The 22,511-nt window shown below is 42.6% G+C and overlaps 1 protein-coding gene across 6 annotated transcripts in view; it reads right to left on the bottom strand.

Annotated features, from left to right (window-relative positions):
• Window positions 1-7,704: 7,704 nt before the first annotated feature.
• ETV1 (ETS variant transcription factor 1) overlaps window positions 7,705-22,511 on the bottom strand; it is a 104,100-nt gene continuing 89,293 nt past the window's right edge. For all 6 annotated transcript variants that reach the window (XM_077490709.1, XM_077490705.1, XM_077490708.1 and 3 more), the window contains 3 exons: window positions 22,327-22,496; window positions 19,130-19,231; window positions 7,705-15,662 (listed from right to left, as the gene is read on the bottom strand). In XM_077490709.1, the coding sequence (XP_077346835.1) occupies window positions 15,441-15,662; window positions 19,130-19,231; window positions 22,327-22,496 (494 nt within the window). In that variant the 3' untranslated portion in view covers window positions 7,705-15,440. The remainder of the gene's footprint in view (window positions 15,663-19,129; window positions 19,232-22,326; window positions 22,497-22,511) is intronic.

Here is a 22,511-nt window from a genome sequence, read left to right as displayed (position 1 = left end):
TGTCCCCAGTGCCACTGCCATGTATAAGTGCCACCTGTCCCCAGTGCCATCTGTCCCACCTGTCCCCAGTGCCATCTGTCCCCAGTGCCACCTGTCCCCAGTGCCACATATAAGTGCCATCTGTACTTAGTGCCATCTGTCATCAGTGCCACCTGTCCCCAGTGCCACTGCCATGTATAAGTTCCACCTGTCCCCAGTGCCATCTGTCCCATCTGTCCCCAGTGCCACCTGTCCCCAGTGCCATCTGTCCCCAGTGCCACCTGTCCCCAGTGCCACGTATAAGTGCCATCTGTACTTAGTGCCATCTGTCATCAGTGCCACCTGTCCCCAGTGCCACGTATAAGTGCCATCTGTCATCAGTGCCACCTGTCCCCAGTGCCACGTATAAGTGCCATCTTTCATCAGTGCCACCTGTCCCCAGTGCCACGTATAAGTGCCATCTGTCCCCAATGCCACCTGTCCCCAGTGCCACATATAAGTGCCATCTGTCATCAGTGCCATCTGTCCCCAATGCCACCTGTCCCCAGTGCCACATATAAGTGCCATCTGTCCCCAATGCCACCTGTCCCCAGTGCCACATATAAGTGCCATCCGTCATCAGTGCCACCTGTCCCCAGTGCCACGTATAAGTGCCATCTGTCATCAGTGCCATCTGTCCCCAGTGCCACGTATAAGTGCCATCTTTCATCAGTGCCACCTGTCCCCAGTGCCACGTATAAGTGCCATCTTTCCCCAATGCCACCTGTCCCCAGTGCCACATATAAGTGCCATCCGTCATCAGTGCCACCTGTCCCCAGTGCCACTGCCATGTATAAGTGCCACCTGTCCTCAGTGCCATCTGTCCCCAGTGCCACATATAAGTTCAATGTTATTTTGTTATATTCTTGCAATTGATTTGTTATGATTGCAACCGTACAAGGTAGTTGATTCAAGTTTTTCAATATTTTTTCCAGGTAAATAAGTGTTTTATGTTCTCATTCTGACCAAGACATTTGTGCATTGCAATAAACACTTGATCACTTTGAACTTTTTTCATCATTATTTATTTATTGGAAAAAAGCTTTTCAAGCTTCAATCGGTAATCGATTATTACTTTTTTTTAGCATTTTACGCTGTCTATGGTACCAGTCACCTTTTAAAAGTAGCTTGGCACTTCAAATAACGATTGGATCGATTATATTGTTACGGCACCAGATGGCGACAAATTAATATAGAAGGTAGGGCCCGAAAGTGACTCAAGCCCAGGGGCCCCCAGCACCCTAAGTCCTGCCCTGGTGTACAGAACACCTCCAGGTTGTTATAATGCATTTTCAGAAAATTACAGCAGCTGCAGATTGAAGGAAAAGCTGTTTTTAATAACAATATGACTTGTGTCACAAGTGTATACACTACATTATTTTTTCCCCCCACGAAAGGGCAATTACCCTTTAAGTTTTCCTTTTAAGTAAGCTTACAACAAAGCTTACCTGTAGGTACCGTGCATATCTTCTAAAGATATTCACATTAGCTCCAGATGATGACGTCACGGCGCATGCGAGTGTGCCAGGAGTAGGGATGAGCCGAACACCCCCCGGTTCAGTTCGCACCAGAACTTTCGAACGGACCCCAAGTTCGAACGAACGTTAGAACCCAATTGAAGTCTATGGGACTCGAACGTTCGAAATGAAAAGTGCTCATTTTAACGGCTAATATACAAGATAGTGTCCTAAAAAGGGTTTGGGGACCTGACTCCTGCCTCAGGGGACATGGGTCAATGCAAAAAAAAGTTTTAAAAACGGCCGTTTTGGCGGGAGCACTGATTTTAATGACGATTAAAGTGAAAAAAAAAGTGAAATATTCCTTTAAATATGGTGCCTGGGGGGTGTCTGTAGTATGCCTGTGAAGTGCCACGTATTTCCTGTGTTTAGAACAGTCCCTGCACAAAATGACATTAAACGGAAATAACACCATTTAAAACTGCTTGCGGTTTTAATGTTATATCTGGTTCCTGCAATATGGTTGAAAATCATTGAGAAAAATGGCATGGGTAGCCCTCCCTGCCCATTACCAGCCTATTTGGGTCTTGTACGCATATTAAGGGGAACCCCGTACCCATATTAAAAAAAGGAAATGCGTGTGGCCCCCAGGCCCTATATACTCAGAACAGCAGTATACAGGCGGTGCAAACAAGACAGGGACTGTGTAGGTTTGTTGTGTTAAGTTGAATCTGTTTGTCATTTTCAACTGGTACATTTTTAAAGTGTAGCTCCAGTCAAAAAAACTATTTTTAAGCTTTTTGGAAAACATAGGGAAGGGTTATCACCCCTGTATAATTTGTTTTGTTGTCCATCTTTTTTCATCTCACTTGCTGTTGTCTCCTTCCGTTTGCAAGTAGGAGATGTTTGTAAGTTGGATGTTTGAAAGTAGGGGCCTGCCCTATATGCTCTGCAGAAATGGCGGAACAAGGTGTTGGTTTTGCCACAACATTGTAAGCCCTCAAAGTGACTCTTGCTGGGCGCTGGAGCGCCCTGCTGTGAACGATTATATCAAGAATTGTAATTACATGCCATTGTTGAACAGTGGTAGAAAAATTGACCTTTGGTGGTTGTGGTGCTGGTGCCACAACACTATAAGTCCTCACCGTTACTCTGTGTGGGCACAGGAAGGGGCCCTCCTGTGAAATATTATATCAAGAATTGTAATTACATGTCCCTGTTAAACAGGGGCAGAAAAATTGGGCCTTAGGCACTGGTGCTGGTGCCACCACACTGCAACCTCTGCCATATAATTACAAATGACATTTGTTCTGCCTATGAAGCAATAAAATATTAATTTAAGTGGGAGTCTAATGTAGTGGTACTGGAGAAAAGAAAGAAGAATGCAATAGGAAAATAATTAGAATGCATAATTTGCTGGATCCATTGGGCTCCCAAAATGTTTTCTCTACCTCTTCATTATTTGACTTAAATACCCACTATCTTTTTCTATTAGGCCTTTTCCCCCTTACTGTGTGAAGCCAGATATACCCACGTAAATCCCCAAACTAGATCCCACATCCCCACTGTTAGGAGTACCACCGACCCAGGGGACCACCAGTCTCCTCCAATCCTCTCTGCTGACGTCCACCTTTTTTTTACCATAGCCCATCCAATAGGAAGTGGCTACAACAGGCAGGGGTGTGGATTTTATCTCTGAGAGGGGCTTTAAATGAAAAGTATAACATACAGTGGCAGTGCGTCCGTAAAGGGCGCAGGAGCGCTGCCCCCTCTCTTCTGTCACCGCTCTATCACCATAGATAGATTCATGCCTTGCATGAATCTATTTATAGTCCCCGCTGACACCCCCTATTCAGGTGTCTGGCACCTTTTCTGGCGCTGGGCACCTGAGTTATAGTGATGTTTTTTTTTTTTTTTTGGAAGCACCTGATTAGAGCCATAGACTCTAATAGGCACCCAAAAAGGTGAACAGCGGGTGCAATGCTGTGCGTTTGCTGCTCACTCAATTGTTTGTTAGCAAAGCGAAGGAATTCACTTTGCTAACACTGAACCACCTCTCAGCCAATCAGGTGCTCGGGTCTGTTATCTGTCACCTGATTGGCTGAAACATCAGACGCTGTGATTGGATGCCTGATAGAGAGCACGGAAGAAGACATCAAGGAGCACGCAGGACACCGCCACTGACCCGCTGCGAGACAGGCAAGTGCCGGGGTGATACACACTGCCAGCATTTGATGGGGCACAGTTGCAACGGCAAATGATGGGCACACTGGCAGCATTTGATGGGGCACAGGAGCGGCAATTGATGGGTACACTGGCAGAAATTGATGGGCATACTGGCAGCAATTGATAGGTATGGTAGTTGGCACAATGGCTGCTCTTGATGGGCACAGTAGCTGCCTTTGATGGGCACAGTGGCTGCGTTTCATGGGCATAATGGCAGCATTTGATGGGCACAGTGGCTTGCGTTTGATGGCACAGTGGCTGCATTTGATGGGCATAATGGCAGCATTTCATGGGCACAGTGGCTTGCGTTTGATGGCACAGTGGCTGCATTTGATGGGCACAGTGGAGGCGTTTGATGGGCACAGTGATTGCATTTGATGGGCACAGTGGCTGCGCTTGATGAGCACAGTGGCTGCGTTTGATAGACACAGTGGTTGCATTTGATGGGCACGGTGGTGGCAATTGATGGGCACAGTGGCTGTGGTTGATGGGCACAGTGGTTGCATTTGATGGGCACAGTGGCTGAACTTGCTGGGTAAGGGGCTACGCTTGATGGGCACAGTGGCTGAACTTGCTGGGCACAGGGGCTACGCTTGATGGGCACAGTGGCTGCGTTTGATAGACACAGTGGTTGGGCTTGATGGGCACAGTGGCTTAGTTTGATGGCACAATGGCCACAATTGATTTTCTTTTTTCAGTTTGTTTGCGCCTCCCTAAAAATTTTGAGCACCAGCCGCTAGTGGCACCAGTAGCTGCGTTTAATGAGCACAGTACTTGCGTTTGATGGGCACAGTGGCTGCGCTTGATAGGCACAGTGGCTGCGCTTGATGGGCGCAGTGGCTGCGCATAAAGATCAAGTAGGCTTTGTCCATTTAAGGGGTACATGAGACAGCATTTGCAGAGCGATCCAATTGATTGATATTGCAAAATCCTACTCTAACTCAGCACGCACTATCTCCTAACACTACTGACTGCAAGCTCTATTATAAAAGATAGATCACTAGCTATATAGGTGAGGTGAATATAGTGGTGTATACTGCGGTCAGGGCACAGACAATAACCACTACACATCAGCAAGATAGAAAAATCGGCCGAAAACGATCGGTGTGTACTGTGTTGAAGGTACACAGAACACCCACTGCTTCAGACGCCAACACACTACACGAGGCCGCCACGATGGCGGCCTTATATAGTGTGGGGCGTGCACTACACAGCCTGAGCTATGATTGGCCACAGGCATCCTGCCTGTGGCCAATCATGGCTCTCCTCGCTGCTGGCGCTGCGATTGGCCAAGCATGCGGGGTCAAAGTGCATGCTTGGCCAATGATGAGCCAGCAATGCACTGCGCCATCGCACACGAATTTGACGCGAACGGACTAAAATGTTCGGATTTCGCCGAACGGACGAACAGCCAATGTTCGAGTCGAACGTACGTTCGACTCGAACACGAAGCTCATCCCTAGCCAGGAGCACCAGGCTGTGATAGTTACTACCGTGTGCATTTGCAAGAGTGATGTCATTACAGCCCAGCCATTGAAACGGCCAGAGAATCAGAACCCAGGAGGAAGGCAGGGCAAAGATGACGGCACTGGGATCAGTGACAGCTCAGGAGGGCTCTGTTTGAAGTCTGTCGTATGCGGTGCATACTAGCACATTATGGTATAACACTGCAGGGGGGTAGATTTAAAAAAAAAAAAATTGGTTGGGTTTACTGAAGATGGGATAGAACTTCACTTCTGCCACCATTTGCTATTAAAACCCATGCCTTTCTGTCCTGGTGACACCACATATTTTTTGTGCGGTGGTCCCAGGAAAAGGAAGTGAGGGAAAATCCCCCAAATAAGGTCACAGTCAGAAATACAAATCTGGAATTATAACTCTTTCCCACTCCATGCAAAAAAAGAAAAAAGAAAAAGATATTACCTGGAGTTAACAGAAATAAGCAAAGGGGCTTAGTGGTCACAGTATCTCGGCCTTGCAACACTGGTGGTCTTGGTACACTGCATAGAGTTTTCATGTTCTCCCTGTGCTTGCGTAGATTTGCTTCAGGTACCCCAAAGCCATGCTGATAGGTTAAAGTGGTAGTAAACCCCAAAACTAAAATGTAATATAATACATCTTGCTAGTTCTTAGATGTGGTGGCTGCATTCGTTTTTTTAAATTTTTAGGATTTTTTTTTCTCTCCTGGTATCTGGCCAGTAACACACTTCCTCTCTTTGGATTTCTCCATACTGGATGGAAAAGCAACAGAGACACCTTTGGACAGCACTGTTATTAGGGGGGGGGGGGGGTAGTGTTAGACTAGTAGATTTAGATGAACTTGAGTAACAATTTTAAGCTGAATTTTGACTAAGTTTTTAAGTTGTTGCAGTAACGGTTCTTTTTTTCCTTTTGGGATAAAGGTTTTACATGAACGAATACAAGCTGATCATTGTAAGCACGCCTGTCAGTAGTAAATGGTTTATCTCAACCTTCTAGCTGCCACTTTTGCTGGATAGTTTGGCCTGAAAAATAACAGACTTATCGGCAAGATCACCACATGAAAACGAATGCAGCAACTGCATTTAAGGATTGGTAAGCTGCAATAACCCATAACATTTTGTGTTTAATACAAATTTAATTGGCACCTGTCTAAATTGGACCTATCATGTATGTGAGATAGGGTCCTTGGCTTTTTAAGTTATTTTAAGATTGGGTCCTTGGGGGTGGGGACCAATGTGTATGAAAGCACCTTGGGGGGTGGGGAAGAATGCGAACGTAAGTGGGGACTAATGCAAATGTATAGGGTCCTTGGATTTTAAGATAGGGTCCTTGGAGGTGGGGATTAATGTGAATGTAAGCTCCTTGGGGGTGAGGACTAATGAAAATGTAAGCTCCTTTGAGGTGGAGACTAATGCAAATGTATAAGGTCCTTGGATTTTAATTTATTTTAATATAAGCTCCTTGGGGGGTGGGGACAAATGTATAATGTCCTTGGCTTTTTAAGTTATTTTAAGATTGGGTGCTTGGGGGTGGGCACCAATGTGAATGTAAGCACCTTGGGGGTGGAAACTAATGCAAACGTAAGTGGGGACTAATGCAAATGTATAGGGTCCTTGGATTTTAAGCTATTTTAATATAGGGTCCTTGGGGGGGATGGGGATTAAAGTTGAATGTGCGCTCCTTGGGGGGTGAGGACTAATGCAAATGTAAGTTCCTTGGGGGTGGGGACTAATGCAAATGTATAAGGTCCTTGGATTTTAAGTTATTTTAAGATAGGATAGTTGGGGGTGGGGATTAATGTGAATGTAATCTCCTTGGGGGTGAAGACTAATGTGAACGTAAGCAGCTTGGGGGTGAAGACTAATGTGAACGTAAGCAGCTTGGGGGTGGGGACTAATGCAAATGTATAAGGTCCTCAGATTTTAGGTTATTTTAATATAAGCTCCTTGGGGGGTGGGGACAAACTTATAAGGTCCTTGGATTTTAAGTTATTTTAAGATGGGGTCCTTGGGGGGTGGGGATCAATGTGAACGTAAGCTCCCTGAGGGGGGTGAGGACTAACGTAAATGTAAGCTCTTTGGGTGTGGGGACTATTGCAAATGTATAACGTCCTTGGAATTTAAGTTATTTTAAGATAGGGTCCTTGGGGGTGGGGACGAAAGTGAATATAAGCTCCTGGGGGGGGTGGGGACTAATGCAAATGTAAGCTCCTTGGGGGCAGGGACTAATGCAAAATGTAAGCTCCTTGGGGGCAGGGTCTAATGCAAAATGTAAGCTCCTTGGGGGCAGGGACTAATGCAAAATGTAAGCTCCTTGGGGGCAGGGTCTAATGCAAAATGTAAGCTCCTTGGGGGCAGGGTCTAATGCAAAATGTAAGCTCCTTGAGGGCAGGGACTAATGCAAAATGTAAGCTCCTTGAGGGCAGGAAGTGAAGTGAATGTACACTACGTAAAGCATGTCAGTTGTCAGTGTTATACAAATACCAGTATTAAATGAAATAAAGCACACACACACAAGCTCGAAAGGTTCCAATAAATTTTCAATACATACTCTTTCTGTACAGGTTTCTGCTTAAAAATAAAGCAAAACAAACATCAGAAATGTATCCTTAGAAATTTTCTCTCGACCAGATTGCACGCTCTAAAACGCAAGTGTCCCAAGTGAGCGGCAGGCGTAACCGGTCGGTTTGATCAGCCTCCTGGCATCTTTAGCAGTCCACAAAACAAGCAAGGCTTCCATTCCACGCTAGAAAAAAAAAAAGATCCGTCCGAGCCTTTCGCAGCAAGCGGGCGCTCGCTGGTCGTCTTGTCGATGCGCAGGAGCCGATTGCAGTGCAGCCAAGCTATGTTATTCAGCGATAAATGATGGGAGTCATCTATTTTGTCCTGAAATGCTACCTGTAGTTACAGCAATGCGTATAATGGTTTTATAGTAAATTGAGCATCAAAGAATAAAATAGTACAGAAAATACAGCAGCAGAAGCATTTTTTTTTTCCTTTTCTAGCATTTATACATGTTGTGAACATAACACAGCGGTAAAAGGCATAAATGCATATTAATGGGTACCATATCTAAAAATGACTAAAGTACCTATTTAGTGTATTGGATTTTTTTTTCTCTCTTTTGTCCCCAGAAGAGTGCTTGCTGTACCTAAACAGCATAATAACATGTGTCTGAGTACAGTTAATTCCTATTGAATAAATAATAAGCTTGCAGTATTCTATTTTTTTTTTTTTATTCTCGTCATCTCCCTCTAGGACTTCTAAATTGACCGTTAATGCTTACAACATGGGTCTCAATCTTAAAGTGAACCTGTCAGGATTTAGTGGATTTAAAACCTGCATAATTTTTTTCGAATATGTTGCCCAGATAAGCCATCAGGATGAGGGAACCACATTTGCCATCTTGTTTGGCACTTGTAGGGTGGTCATACGTCATTAAAGACCAATTAAACCCCTTGTGATTAAATACTGTAATGCAGCAAGGCTACTTATAGAGTAACAAATCTGCTGTTATAACCTTTTTAAGTGCTCATTTAAATGCGAGGTTGGGGGGGCTGTAAAAAAAACAAAAAAAACCCTGTGCTTGAGCTGCGGTCAACCGCTACCCCCTTTAGCTGTAGAGGAAGTGGCCAGGTGTGTACACATTCCCCACCAGAAATTATACCCCCATTGCGTTCAGCTGGCATAATGCCCGCCAACTGCAATCAAGTGAATGGGGCCTGCTCTGTAAGTGGCTCGCAAACTGAGTGCATTACGATGAATGATCAAGGGGGATAAAATAGGCAATACAATGCCTTCCCAGCGCATGTCAAATGCTCTCTGAAGAGTGATCTGAATGCAGATAGCAACATTAGTGTGCATGAGCCCTAAGGCTCGGTTGACACTACCACAACCTGAAAGTCATGCAACTTATAGTGCGACTTTGCCAGGAGACTTCCTTGTGACTTGCTGGCAACTTGAGAGCGACTTAATGGGAGTTCAGAGCTACTTTGTCTTGTGCAGGTATGCAGAGATAACAGCATACAGGAAGATGCCATGCACTGCCTGGTTAATCTTCCTGTAATGTCGTATCAAAATCACATCAATATGGATGAGTATCCAAATTGGAGGCGACTTCCATTAAAGTCTATGGGTACAAGTCAGAGAGAAGTTGCCTTGAAGTTGTATAGGAACCTAGTGCCAATTAGGACAGCTCTCATTGACGAACATGGGATTTCAGATGTCAATCAGGGATATAACAGGTCGGATTCCAATTTGAGGCAGTGTGAACCGAGCCCAAGGGTCGTATGCATTCAGAGTAGGAATGAGTCAAATGTTCTTTGGTTTGGTTGGAGACTGGGTATTTCACACATGAACAAGCCCTAACACTGTTGGGCCTTTGTTACATGGGAACTGCCAGGTGTTGAAAATTGGGGCATGTTGTGGTTGGCAGGCCACACCTTAACCGTATTCAGTGAATCTGGTTGTGGTGCTGTGAAGAGGAATTTCAGAGCAAAATCCCTCTACAAATAGGTGTGCGATGGGCTACCTATCACCTCCTGATTGCCTGCTAACAAAACAATCCACAGTTGATTGCAAGTCAGTAGCTAGGCCCATGTGAAAGGTAAGCTGGCCATAGGTGGATCAAAGTTCAGCCAGTTCAGCAGAGACTGAAAAAGAGTGAATTTTGATCCATCAATGGCCATTCCCACTCTAACTTTTTTCGATTGGGATTGTTGCAAAATTTTCATTTGCACTGATCACTGCATTTTGACAGCAGAGGAGTACCACTGTCAGGACACAATGGAGTGAATTTACTGAAGACAAAAAGGCTGTACACTTTGCAAAGTGCAAATACTCTAGAGCAGTGGTTCTCAACTCCTGTCCTCAGGACCCACGAACAGGCCAGGTTTGCAAGATAACGGAAATACATCACAGGTGATATCATTTGCTGCTCAGTGATTGCAGTATTCTAGTCTGCATCTCCCCAAGGTAATACTTAAATTCTGGCCTGTTAGTGAGTCCTTAGGACAGGAGTTGAGAACCACTGCTCTAGAGCTTTGTAAATAAGCAGAAGCACTGCTGACTTCTATCATCCAATCATGTGCAAAAAAAAAAAAATGCTGTTTTTTTCTATTTCCCTTGCACGTGATTGGGTATTCTTTGGAAAGTGAAGGTTTACCTAATTTACTAAGCTCTGGAGCAACTGCACTTGCAGAGGGCAACTGCATTTTGCAAAGGGCACAGTCTATTTGCCTTGAGTAAATCAACCCCATTGTCCCAGAGGGGAGGATTCCTCCATCCACCTTGCTTGGGTGGACGGGGGAATCTGAACATTTGTTTTTCGATCCACCCGCTGACTGATCCACAAAAACAAAACAAAACCCCCTCCCCCATGTACTAGCCAACCTTTACGGGCTGTGTGAATGGGCTTTGGGCTGATGTCCATGGAATTAGTTTGAGGCACTTCATTGACCATTCTATTTGACCTGCCGTGACCTCACTCAAGCAACATTTTACATTCCCATGGACTTGTAAGACAATGCAAAGCCCATTTGAAACTAACAAAAGCCAGTCAACGCCATCCTTCGGGTTGCAGCATGGGTTTAAAAAAAAAAAACCCCTATGCTGGCAGCATGCAAGCAAGTAGGACCACGTTTCACTCACACAAATCAGTGACCCGGCTCTCCAGTGGTCAAACACAACCCTGAACATTACTCTAATTACCAGCACTGCTCAGGGAGTGAGAGTACAGTAGATTGGAGCAGTGTTCAGAAGTTGTGTCGGAAGGCTGGAGAGCCGGGTCACTGCTTTGTCCGTGAGAGCCGTGGTCTGACTTTTCTGTGCTGCCAGCATAGAGGTTAACACTTAATAGTGTTATGTAAAACGAACAGCAGAATATCGCATAAGCATCCGGACTGCATTACATAATACATCATAAGGGCCAAAGTGGGCTTTAACTTATCCTGTAAAGAGAAATATATGGTGCCTCCTTTTCGTAAATACTAGTTGCCTAGCTCAAGTATTTCCGAGTCATAGACATAATCACAAAGGATGAATATCAGAGGGAAAGGCAGAACTTTTGATTTGCAAATTTGTTCTATGTTGGTGACCCATACCCAGTAAAACCAGGCATTAGAATGACAGCCAGGAAACTAGCTTTTCTTGGTTTTATTAGAAAGAGAGAGATTAGTGGCCCAAGTCCACATCTTACTCTCATGACAGATCTACTGTAATGAGTCACTGATCCGAACAGGCATGCAGGTTAGAAGCCATTTCTGGTTCTCTACTTTAAATTGTTAAGGTAAAAAACAGAACCACTGTTCCTTAAAGAGGGCCTGTCATTGCTGAAATATCTAGTTTCTCATGGAGTGTGTTGAAAGTTATGAGAAGAAGTTGGACATTCAGCTGAAAGTCTAGTCTTCAGTATCGAAATTAAGACATTTCTCATTTCAGTTAACTGTGAAGTGCTGTTCCCATTGGGGTTACAACAGGGCCCCTTGACACTCAATTTTTACTTTCACCAAGTACCAGGGGCTGGAAAATTCACACTGTTTGTTCATTGGGTCCATATTGGCACCACATGCCCTCAAACATATCCAACATCCATTCCTATGAATTTCCCTGGCTGTCTGATGGTATCCTTGGTTATCCGCCTTCTACAAAAACATTTAGAAAGCAGGTGAAATGTTGCCTCTGTATCCAATACCTGCTGAACAATGTCTCCCTGTTCTATATTAGAATTTATTCTAAAAACCTTCACCCTCCCATGCTTAACATAACATGGGGAATTACTGAAAACACTGACAAATGACAAGACCCTGGTAGCTTTGCTAGGGGCTGAAGACTGATGTTGGACATGGTCGAAATCATAGTCCATATCCAAGGAAATTAATGACTGTCCAACACACCATTTTAAACATGACAGGTCCTCTAAGTCTGCAAGTCAATGTTAAACATCCCTAGGTCTAAGTCTGTGATAGCTCTTGAAACCCAGACAAACTAGTTTGTGGAGAATGCTAGCTGTAAGCTACATGGTACTTTGCAACAGAGCTTGATGCAGAGGAAAACCACATTTACTTTCACTAAACTTGAGCTACCACATCCAATAAATCTCATGAGTAGCGTTATCATTTAAAGGCTTTCCTGGTACCATTTATTTTCTCCATATGTTTTCAAATGATCATTTTGCCAGCCGTGCCAACATTTCAAAGTGTGGAGCCTCAGAAATAGTGCCACTCTAATTTTAATATGCGCTATACACGCTCAACCAACATTTTTTCTGGCATTGTATTAGGGTGACAGGTATGCCTTAAGCCACCCTTTCTCAACCTTTTTAACACAGAGGAACCCTTGAAATAACTTTCTGGTCTTAGGGAACCCCCCAGTAAAAATGACTATATCTAAAACTCGTAATACAGTGGTGTAATTGGTCAGTGGGGAGAATGCATTAAGAATTGCCCCTTACAGATAGCTAAAAAGATCAATGGTGTCGGGAACTTATCTGAGAATCAGAAATTGCTCATTGCTCAAGGAACCCCTAGCAACATCTAGAGGAACCCTAAGGTTCCATGGAACCTTGCTTGAGAAACCCTGTTTCTTGACAAATACTCAAGTGGATGACAAAAACAAAACAAAACAATGGTGACCTTAGGAAGACCATCACTGTGACTGTACTTTGATTACATTCAACAGAATTTATTTTAGGGAAGGGGAGAGTAGTTTACGACCAACATTTCCAACACCCTGGCATAACAAGGCACTGGCTACAGGTCTCAAAGACACTGTTAATGTAGATTAGAGTATATGGGACACGGAAGTATCTACACTCCCCTACGTTACTCTACCAATTCTCTAATTTGGAGACACCAATTATAATAAAACTTCCATTCAACCAAGAGGCTCAAGTATAAATTTGTTAAACACTTTACTACAAACATTTGCCTTGCAACAGCGACCTCTTTACTAAAGCTGAAACCTCCACCAATGTAGAATTTCTGGTTGGGATCTTTTGTCAATTTAGGAACTGAGTTGCCAAGAAACAGCACAAAGCTTTGGCAGTACTTGTAAGTCAAATCTGTTGTAGGAATTAGATTTTTTTTAACCATTTCAACAACCAGGTGACCCAATTACAGAATGAGTGGACAACTTGGTAATTCATCCATTTTCTTCTATGAACAGTCAAAAATACACCCCGCAGATTTATTACATTGGTGGAGCTGTCAACTAAAGACAATGGCATTCTACTTAAAAAATATTTAAAATGGTATTGCATTCTTCTTATAAATTAGTTAAAATAGTATACAGGGGTCAGAAAATATTTGCATACTTCTTTCTGAACACAAGCAGTACCTCATACATTATATTAAAACTTGTATTTAAGATTGCATGGCATTTTCTTTACCACTTAAATTTTATAGAATTCAGCTTAAAGGAGTTTTAAATTTTCATCAATACATGGAAATGTATTAAATGGAGAACCTGGCTCCCTTGTAATCTGTGGCATTTGGCATCATTTTAGAAATTAAAATTATGAACCTTTTCTAAGCAACTGAAATGAGAAATCCCCATTTTTGTCCAGAAGGTTCACCTTCCATAGACAAAGCCACAGCACTTGTCTACAGACCCAACAGTTGGGAAATATGAAATTCAAAAATTCTAAATCAAAATGATGGCACATTCGTGGCATTGATGGTCATCAGCGTGGGAAGACTTTCACTTTTCTGAAAATGAGAAACTCCTTCAAGACATAATCTTAAAAATGTACATTACAAAAGGAGATGATATTTTGTGGATTATAACATTTGAAATCTAACTCCACCTTTATAAAAAAAAAAAAAAAAAAATCTTGATACTGTAAGGCAAAAGGTCAACTTTGTGAAACCGTATTAACAAAAACGGACTTGTTCCATTGTTCAATCAGTTCAAGGTACATTCCTGTAAAGCAAGCTAATGAATTCACTCAGGGGATACAACTTAGTTGCTATGTTCCCCCAAGTTCTGCCCTTTGCAGATGGAAAACATGCTAGCTAAACCCCATATTTTTTTAGAACGGCCCTAAATCTGAGACCAAAAACAACCTTGGTAGTGTACAGAGAGGAAGGTTGCAGAGCACATAGTCATGTGACAGGGACCTGCAGGTCTACCGTTGGTGAATACAAGATCCAACTTTGATGAATTATATAACCCCCCCCAGATAAAGAATCTAGATTTCATCTATGCTTGCAATTCTATTACATAGCGGTAATGTTTTCAGAAGGGGGAGCCGCAATCACAGTTTCTCTCTCTTAACCCAAGATAGTTATTCCTTAAAGAGACACGGTCAATTTGTCCATTCGGGGCAAAGTGAAAGCATTGTTGAAACACCCTGCCGCCCTCCTGTTACTCACCTTGCCAGCCCTGCACCAAGCACTAAAGTTCCTAATGGCGACTGGTGAGGGAGAGGTGACATCACTCCACCAGCGAGTGTGACGGTACTTGAGTTTAGGCATTGCCAGCTAAACCAGAGCACCCGAGGAGATCACATGTTCCCCAATACCTGGAAGCACTGGGTATTGTCGCCAGGCTGGGACAGAGGTAGGAGCAGTGAGGACATGCTGGCAAGGGGAGTATTAGGGTTTATGGGGAAGTAGGGGGCATTACAAATGCCCCTCTAAAACACACTTAGGGGTTTAAAAAAGAAACCTCACAATTTGATACAATGGAGATTCCTTAAAGCCTGAAGAGCCACAAGGGTGGAAAGTCAGTAAGAAATACTCTTCACAAAGCTGAACTTTTAGCGGCCTTGCCTTACAGTCCTGAATTTGTCAAAACCATAGATTTACGTCCGGTGCCATTAATAATGGAAAGAACAATGGCCAATCTTCATACACCTATTTAAGCAATACAAGTTAACTGTACCCAGGGTTTTAAAAAGAAAATAATGTACAATATATTATGAGATTTAAAAACAGGAAAAAAACAAAATAAAGTAAATACAGACATGACTCGTAATGTAGTACCGTAAGCTTTAAGTTCCCTTCCCGAGCATAAATGAATATTTCCATCTTCTTTTATCACTCTGTTACATACATCGTTTTATGTTTTATCCCAAGTCCCATAAGTAAAGTGCTCTGTCCATGGCAGACCATTTGAGATATGCAACAGGAAAAGCCCATTTAGGAACTACTAAATATATTTATATATATATGTATTTATATATATATAAAAAAGTATATTTTGCTTTTCTTGGGCCTGGTGAAGAAAAGTGAAAAGATTCCATCGTCCGCGTTTATCGCTAGTAAACGTATCCTTCATTGTATGGGTGAGTGTTACAGTAACCGCCGTCTTGCATGTAGGGGATGTTCTCGTCAAAGTGCGACAGCGGTACCGTGTCTTCCTCGTTGATGTGCCTTTCCATGTCCGTTTTCAATAACGGTCGCTGATTGTCTGGGAAGGCCATGGAGAACAGGGCTTCTGGGTCACACACGAATTTGTATACATATCTTTCTCCGGCAACCTTGAAAAAAAAATGTATATCATTAAGAAAAATGTGTTCATTGTATTATTAATGTTAGAATTTATAGGTTATATTTTTTTTCCTCATTTTAATAATGTTTGAAGCTAAACTCCAGGAAAATAGCTCAAAAACTATAAAAAATATTATACATAATTATAAATATATACAATTATTAATAAAATAATCATATTAATAAAGGTATATCGGCACAATATATCAGCTTCTTCACCTGAGATAGAGATGTGCTACCGGCACTGAGGAGCTACAGTTAATTGAGAGAACCATGAATGCCAACATGCATGTACTGTGACATACTTAAGCAGAGCATGATCCCCCCCCCCCCCCCCCATTTAGAGACTGGGCCGCAGGGCAGTATTCCAACATGATAACGACCCCAAACACACCTCCAAGACAACCACTGCCTTGCTAAAGAAGCTGAGGGTAAAGGTGATGGACTGGCCAAGCATGTCTCCAGACCTAAACCCTATTGAGCATCTGTGGGACATCCTCAAACGGAAGGTGGAGGAGCGCAACATCCACCAGCTCTGTGATATCGTCATGGAGGAGGGGAAGAGACTCCAGTGGCAACCTGTGAAGCTCTGGTGAACTCCATGCCCAAGAGGGTTAAGGCAGTGCTGGAAAATAATGGTGGCCACACAAAATATTGACACTTTGGGCCCAATTTTGACATTTTCACTTTTGTTGCCAGCGGGTTAGACATTAATGGCTGTGTGTTGAGTTATTTTGAGGGGACAGCAAATCTACACTCTTATACAAGCTGTACACTCACTACTTTACATTGTAGACAAGTGTAATTTCTTCAGTGTTGTCACATGAAAAGATAGAATAAAATATTTACAAAAATGAGAGGGGTGTACTCACTTTTGTGAGATACCGTATGTGTAATATTATACAGTGGTGTGAAAAAGTGTTTGCCCCCTTCCTCATTTCCTGTTCCTTTGCATGTTTGTCACACTTAAGTGTTTCGGAACATCAAACCAATTTAAACAATAGTCAAGGACAACACAAGTAAACACAAAATGCAATTTGTAAATGAAGGTGTTTATTATTAAAGGTGAAAAAAAATCCAAACCATCATGGCCCTGTGTGAAAAAGTGATTGCCCCCCTTGTTAAAACATACTATAACTGTGGTTGTCCACACCTGAGTTCAATTTCTCTAGCCACACCCAGGCCTGATTATTGCCACACCTGTTCACAATCAAGGCATCACTTAAATAGGAGCTGCTTGACACAGTAAGGTCCACCAGAAGATCCTTAAAAGCTACACATCATGCCGAGACCCAAAGAAATTCAGGAACAATTGAGAAAGAAAGTAATTGAGATCTATCAGTCTGGAAAGGGTTATAAAGCCATTTCCAAAGCTTTGGGAATCCAGCGAACCACAGTGAGAGCCATTATCCACAAATGGTGAAGACATGGAACAGTGGTGAACCTTCCCAGGAGTGGCCGGCCGCCCAAAATTACCCCAAGAGCGCAGCGACGACTCATGCAAGAGGTCACAAAAGACCCCACAACAACGTCCAAGGAACTGCAGGCCTCCCTTGCCTCAGTTAAGGTCAGCGTTCATGCCTCCACCATCAGGAAAAGACTGGGCAAAAATGGCCTGCATGGCAGAGTTCCAAGGAGAAAACCACTGCTGAGCAAAAAGAACATCAAAGCTCGTCTCAATTTCTCCACAACACATCTTAATGATCCCCAAGACTTTTGGGACAACATTCTGTGGACCGATGAGACAAAAGTGGAACTCTTTGGAAGGTGTGTGTCCAAGTATATCTGGCGTAGAAGGAACACTGCATTTCATAAAAAGAACATTATACCAACAGTAAAATATGGTGGTGGTAGTGTGATGGTCTGGGGCTGTTTGGCTGCTTCAGGACCTGGAAGACTTGCCGTGATAAAAGGAACTATGAATTCTGCTGTCTACCAAGAGATCCTGAAGGAGAATGTCCGACCATCTGTTCGTGTACTCAAGCTGAAACGAACTTGGGTTCTGCAGCAGGACAATGATCCTAAACACACCAGCAAGTCCACCACAGAATGGCTGAAGAAAAACAAAATGAAGACTTTGGAGTGGCCTAGCCAAAGTCCTGACCTGAATCCTATTGAGATGTTGTGGTATGACCTTAAAAAGGCCGTTCATGCTCGAAAACCCTCTAATGTAACTGAATTAGGACAATTCTGCAAAGATGAGTGGGCCACAATTCCTCCAGGACGCTGTAAAAGCCTCATTGCACGTTATCGCAAACGCTTGGTTGCAGTTGTTGCTGCTAAGAGTGGCCCAACCAGTTATTAGGTTTAGGGGGCAATCACTTTTTCACACAGGGCCATGATGGTTTGGATTTTTTTTCACCTTTAATAATAAACACTTCATTTACAAATTGCATTTTGTGTTTACTTGTGTTGTCCTTGACTATTGTTTAAATTGGTTTGATGTTCCGAAACACTTAAGTGTGACAAACATGCAAAGGAACAGGAAATGAGGAAGGGGGCAAACATTTTTTCACACCACTGTATATATATATATATATATATATATATATATATATATAATATTACACATACGGTATCTCACAAAAGTGAGTACACCCCTCTCATTTTTGTAAATATTTTATTATTATATATATATTATTTATTATATATATATACATATACACACACACACACACACACACACACACACACACACACACACACACACACACACATACACATACACACATACACACACTTTTTTTATTTTTTTTTCTCCTTTTAACTAATTCTAACTTTAACTTAATTTTTTTACACATACATAATATATGAGCTGCTTTACCTGCCAAATAATTTTTATTCTTATTGTTTGCGCAGTCCTACAGGACAGCTGCTAACTAATATTTCTACTTTAGTTCGTAAATACAGCCTGGTCAACAGCCACCCCCATCTCCTGTAATTGGACAAAGACCAAAGGAGTGATATCTCTGCCCTTTCCTCCTCTAAGCATGTTTTAATTCACACATGAGAATTTAGGACCATTGTCACCAGGACGGAAAGTAATGGCAAATCCAAAATGTTATAGCCGTCACAACAACAGGAGACAAGGGGCAATATTTCAGTGTGGATGCCTGTTCCTGGTGACAACTGTTCAACAGGAGAGATTTACTGTGACATCCTGTTGCATCTCCAGGACAGAAAATAAAGGGCAACATCACCAATGGACCAGCAAAAAAAAACCAAAAAAACAAGTTTATAAAAAATAAACCATTGACTAGACGTTAAACACCTACACACTCTATACACACACAAAAAAAAAATTATTATAAATCACAAAGACTTCACTTGTTATTTGATATCAAAACGACTGCATGTTGATTCTGTAATCCTGCTATGTTGAACTTTTCTTCAATAAAATTTATTTTGGAAAAAATAAATAAATAAATAAATAAATCACAAAGACAATGCGTCTCACCTTCTGCATGATTCCCTTCTCATAGTAGTATCTCAATGAACGGCTGAGCTTATCATAGTTCATAGCTGGCCTGTTTTTTTGGATGCCCCATCGTCGCGCCACCTATAAAAAATAAATAAAAAAATAAAATAAAAAGTTATAATTATAACTCCTTAAAGCTGAAGTTTATTCTGCTGATATTTTGCCTCCCTTGGTTCCTCCTCCCATTATCAATGTGCTAATGAATTATTAAAATTAAACCTTTAAAACCAGTGAGGTCATCATCATCATTGTGAAGTTATTTCATTCTCTAGGATCATAACAAAGACTCCAAAAGCCTGAGGGTTTCTGCTTTAGAAACACCTGCTAGTTAGGGCTCTTTCACACACTGGGACTCTGCTAGCGGATCCACCTGCTCAGCGGGGGGACGGGGGGTCTCTTGGCTGAGCGGTCGGATCACAGGTCCGTGTCCGCTTCGCTGATACAGAGCAGACACAGACACAGCCCGCTTTCCTCTATGTGCGTTCGAATGTAAAGGGACAACCACTCAGTTTACATCCGACTGTCATCCGATCCGGTAGAGCAGTGGTTCTGAACTCCTGTCCTCAGGACCCACTAACAGGCCAGAATTTAAGTATTACTTTGGGGAGATGCAGACTATAATACTGCAATCACTGAGCAGTCAATTATAATACTTGTGATATATTTAATGTTCTCGCAAAACTGGCCTGTTAGTGGGTACTGAGGATAGGAATTGAGAAACACTGGTCTAGGGCAGTGGTTCTCAACTCCAGTCCTAAAGGCTTCCCAACAGGTCATGTTTTCAGGCTTTCCATTATTTTGCACAGGTGATTTGATCAGTTTCACTGTCTTAGTAATTACCACAGCTGTTTCATCTGAGGGAAATCCTGAAAACATTACCTGTTGGGGCGCCTTGAGGACTGAAGTTGAGAAACACTGCCCTAGACGGATAGGGAATGGATCCCCCAGCCGTATGTTTTTAGAGGATAGGTTTGGATGTCCGTTTACATCTGCCACTCCATAGAGGGAAATTGATGCCCCCCCCTTAAAAACTGATAGGTGAACCCGATCGTTCCACCCATGTGAAAGGGGCTTATTCACATTAAACAAGGCCTCAGGGTTGGTGGTCAGTAGGAGAAGGAGCAGTGCCCCATCATTGGTATCAGCGGACGAAATAGTGCCTCATTGTTGATGTCAGTGGGAGGAATAGTGCCTGATATCATTGGAAGGAATAGTGCCCCAAGGGCTGGATAAAGGCTAGCAACGGACCACATCTGGCCCTTGAGCCACAGTTTGGGGGCCCCTGCTTTAGAGCCAGGCATTCTAATGCAAAATCATTTCTGCAACTGCTATTTATTTGTAAAAGAAAACTACACTGATCAGAATATACTGATACAGATGTGCAGAGAGTGTACTCATGCAACAAAAGTAGACCGTCTGTGCCACTTAGTATAAGGCAGTGAAGCGAGTTCAGTTTGGCAAAGAAAATCACCAATTAACATTAACATCTGTTAGAGAGCCCAAAGTTGCCTTTTTAAAATGTAAACAAGTCATAGCTTCACTAGCGCAGCCGCAACTTTACATTCTGATACTGCCGCGTATGGTGGTAGCAGCAAAACAGTTAAAGGGTCACTTCTCCCAAATTGATATTTCAGTGTTTGGTAAATGTTGGAGAGTTAAACTCTCTGAAATTCCCCTCTCTCTCTATTGGGGAGATATCTGTGGAAGCAAAGACCTAAAACTCCCAGATGGACAGAAATAAGGTCAGGTATTATTAGCCTGGAGATCTCACAGTTTAAGCATCTAAGCCCTTGTACACACGGTCGGACGTTCCGATGGACAATGTCCGATAGGACCATGTTGTCGGATAATCCGACAGTGAGTGGGCTCCATCGGACTGTTTCCGTCTGAGTATACGACGGACCAAGTTTTCCAGCTGGGCTATAAAATTTTCCGACAACATGATCCGATCGGACTTTGTCCGATCATGTATAGAGAATTCCGATCGGACAAAGTGTAAAGCATGCTCAGATCAAATTCCTAGATCAAAGCTATTGGCTACTAGCCTGAACGTAGTACCGTCCTAACGAAATAACGTCATCACGTTAAGTACGATCGGATTTTCTGACAACTTTGTCCGACTGTGTATGCAACAGTTTCGGACAAAATCTGATGAATTTGGTTGTTGGAATGTCCGACTGTGTGTACAAGGGCTAAGACATTCAAGGAACCAGGGGCTAGAGAAGCTCAACAGATTCCTCCTATAACAAAATCAACATGTTGGTTTTATGGACTATTTTTTAATTTTTTTATCTCCAATAAAGTTTTATTAAAGAAAAACAAAATAAAACACCATAGAACAGTACACTTTCCAGAGTATGTACAAAAAAATACATAGAAAGAGTACAACGGTTGCAGTTACCTTCACATATACGACATCTTCTCACTCAATAGACCATAGTCTTCATAATATCTAATTCCTTCCTAAGTACATAAAACCTCTAATAAAATATGGAAGTGCCCAAAACACTGGCACCTGTTTACCCTTATAGAATATGGAGATCAGATCAAATTCCTAGACCAAAGCTATTGGCTACTAGCCTGAACGTAGTCCCGTCGTAATGAAATTACATCATCACGTTCTGAACGATCGGATTTTTCGTCAACTTTGTCCGACCGTGTGTATGCAACACAAGTTTCAGACAAAATCCGTCAGACAAAAACCGACGGATTTTGTTGTCGGAATGTCCGACCGTGTGTACAAGGGCTTAAGAATGTTATCTGTCTCCTCTGACAGAATACGTAGATAATTAGAGGAGCCATCTTAAGACTGTCCTTTCTTTCGTTTGAGTTACCTGAGGAACTAGACATAATGAAGAATAATTCTACATCTAGTTGAGAATACATTCTGGAATTTGTGTACAATAATGCACAGAGACTCCAAAAAAAAAACCTATCTTTGAGGTCCTAGGACTTTATGACATGAACAGCCAAGCGTAGAATCAGTGGAATAAAATAGAGATCATTGTATGAGAATTAAATAAGTCCCTATGTGAAGTATTTGCTCCAGCCTGCTTCTCCCACACACAGAAATGGGGGGTACTTAAGTTTGACCTCAGGCAGGAGCTATCATTATGGAAGATGAGCAAAAACACTCATATGCTCAGAAACACAGCAAAATAAGTTGATGTACAAACCTCCTCTGGCTCGATTAGCTTGAACTCCATGCCTCGGCCTGTCCAGGCAATGAAGTGGGAATTGGCCGGGTCATCTAGAAGTGCGACTAAGAACTGCCACAGTTGAAGGGACCCTCTCCTCTGATAAGTGGGTCCTTCGCGGTACAAACCCGGCTCCTGTTTAATATCACCTGCAAAAGACAGAA

This window comes from Lithobates pipiens, unplaced genomic scaffold, assembly GCF_037356315.1.
Source record: "Lithobates pipiens isolate NorthernLeopardFrog02 unplaced genomic scaffold, aLitPip1_a1.2 Scaffold_19, whole genome shotgun sequence".
Classification (NCBI taxonomy): Eukaryota; Metazoa; Chordata; class Amphibia; order Anura; family Ranidae; genus Lithobates; species Lithobates pipiens.
This window is presented reverse-complemented; position numbering and strand designations above follow the sequence as displayed.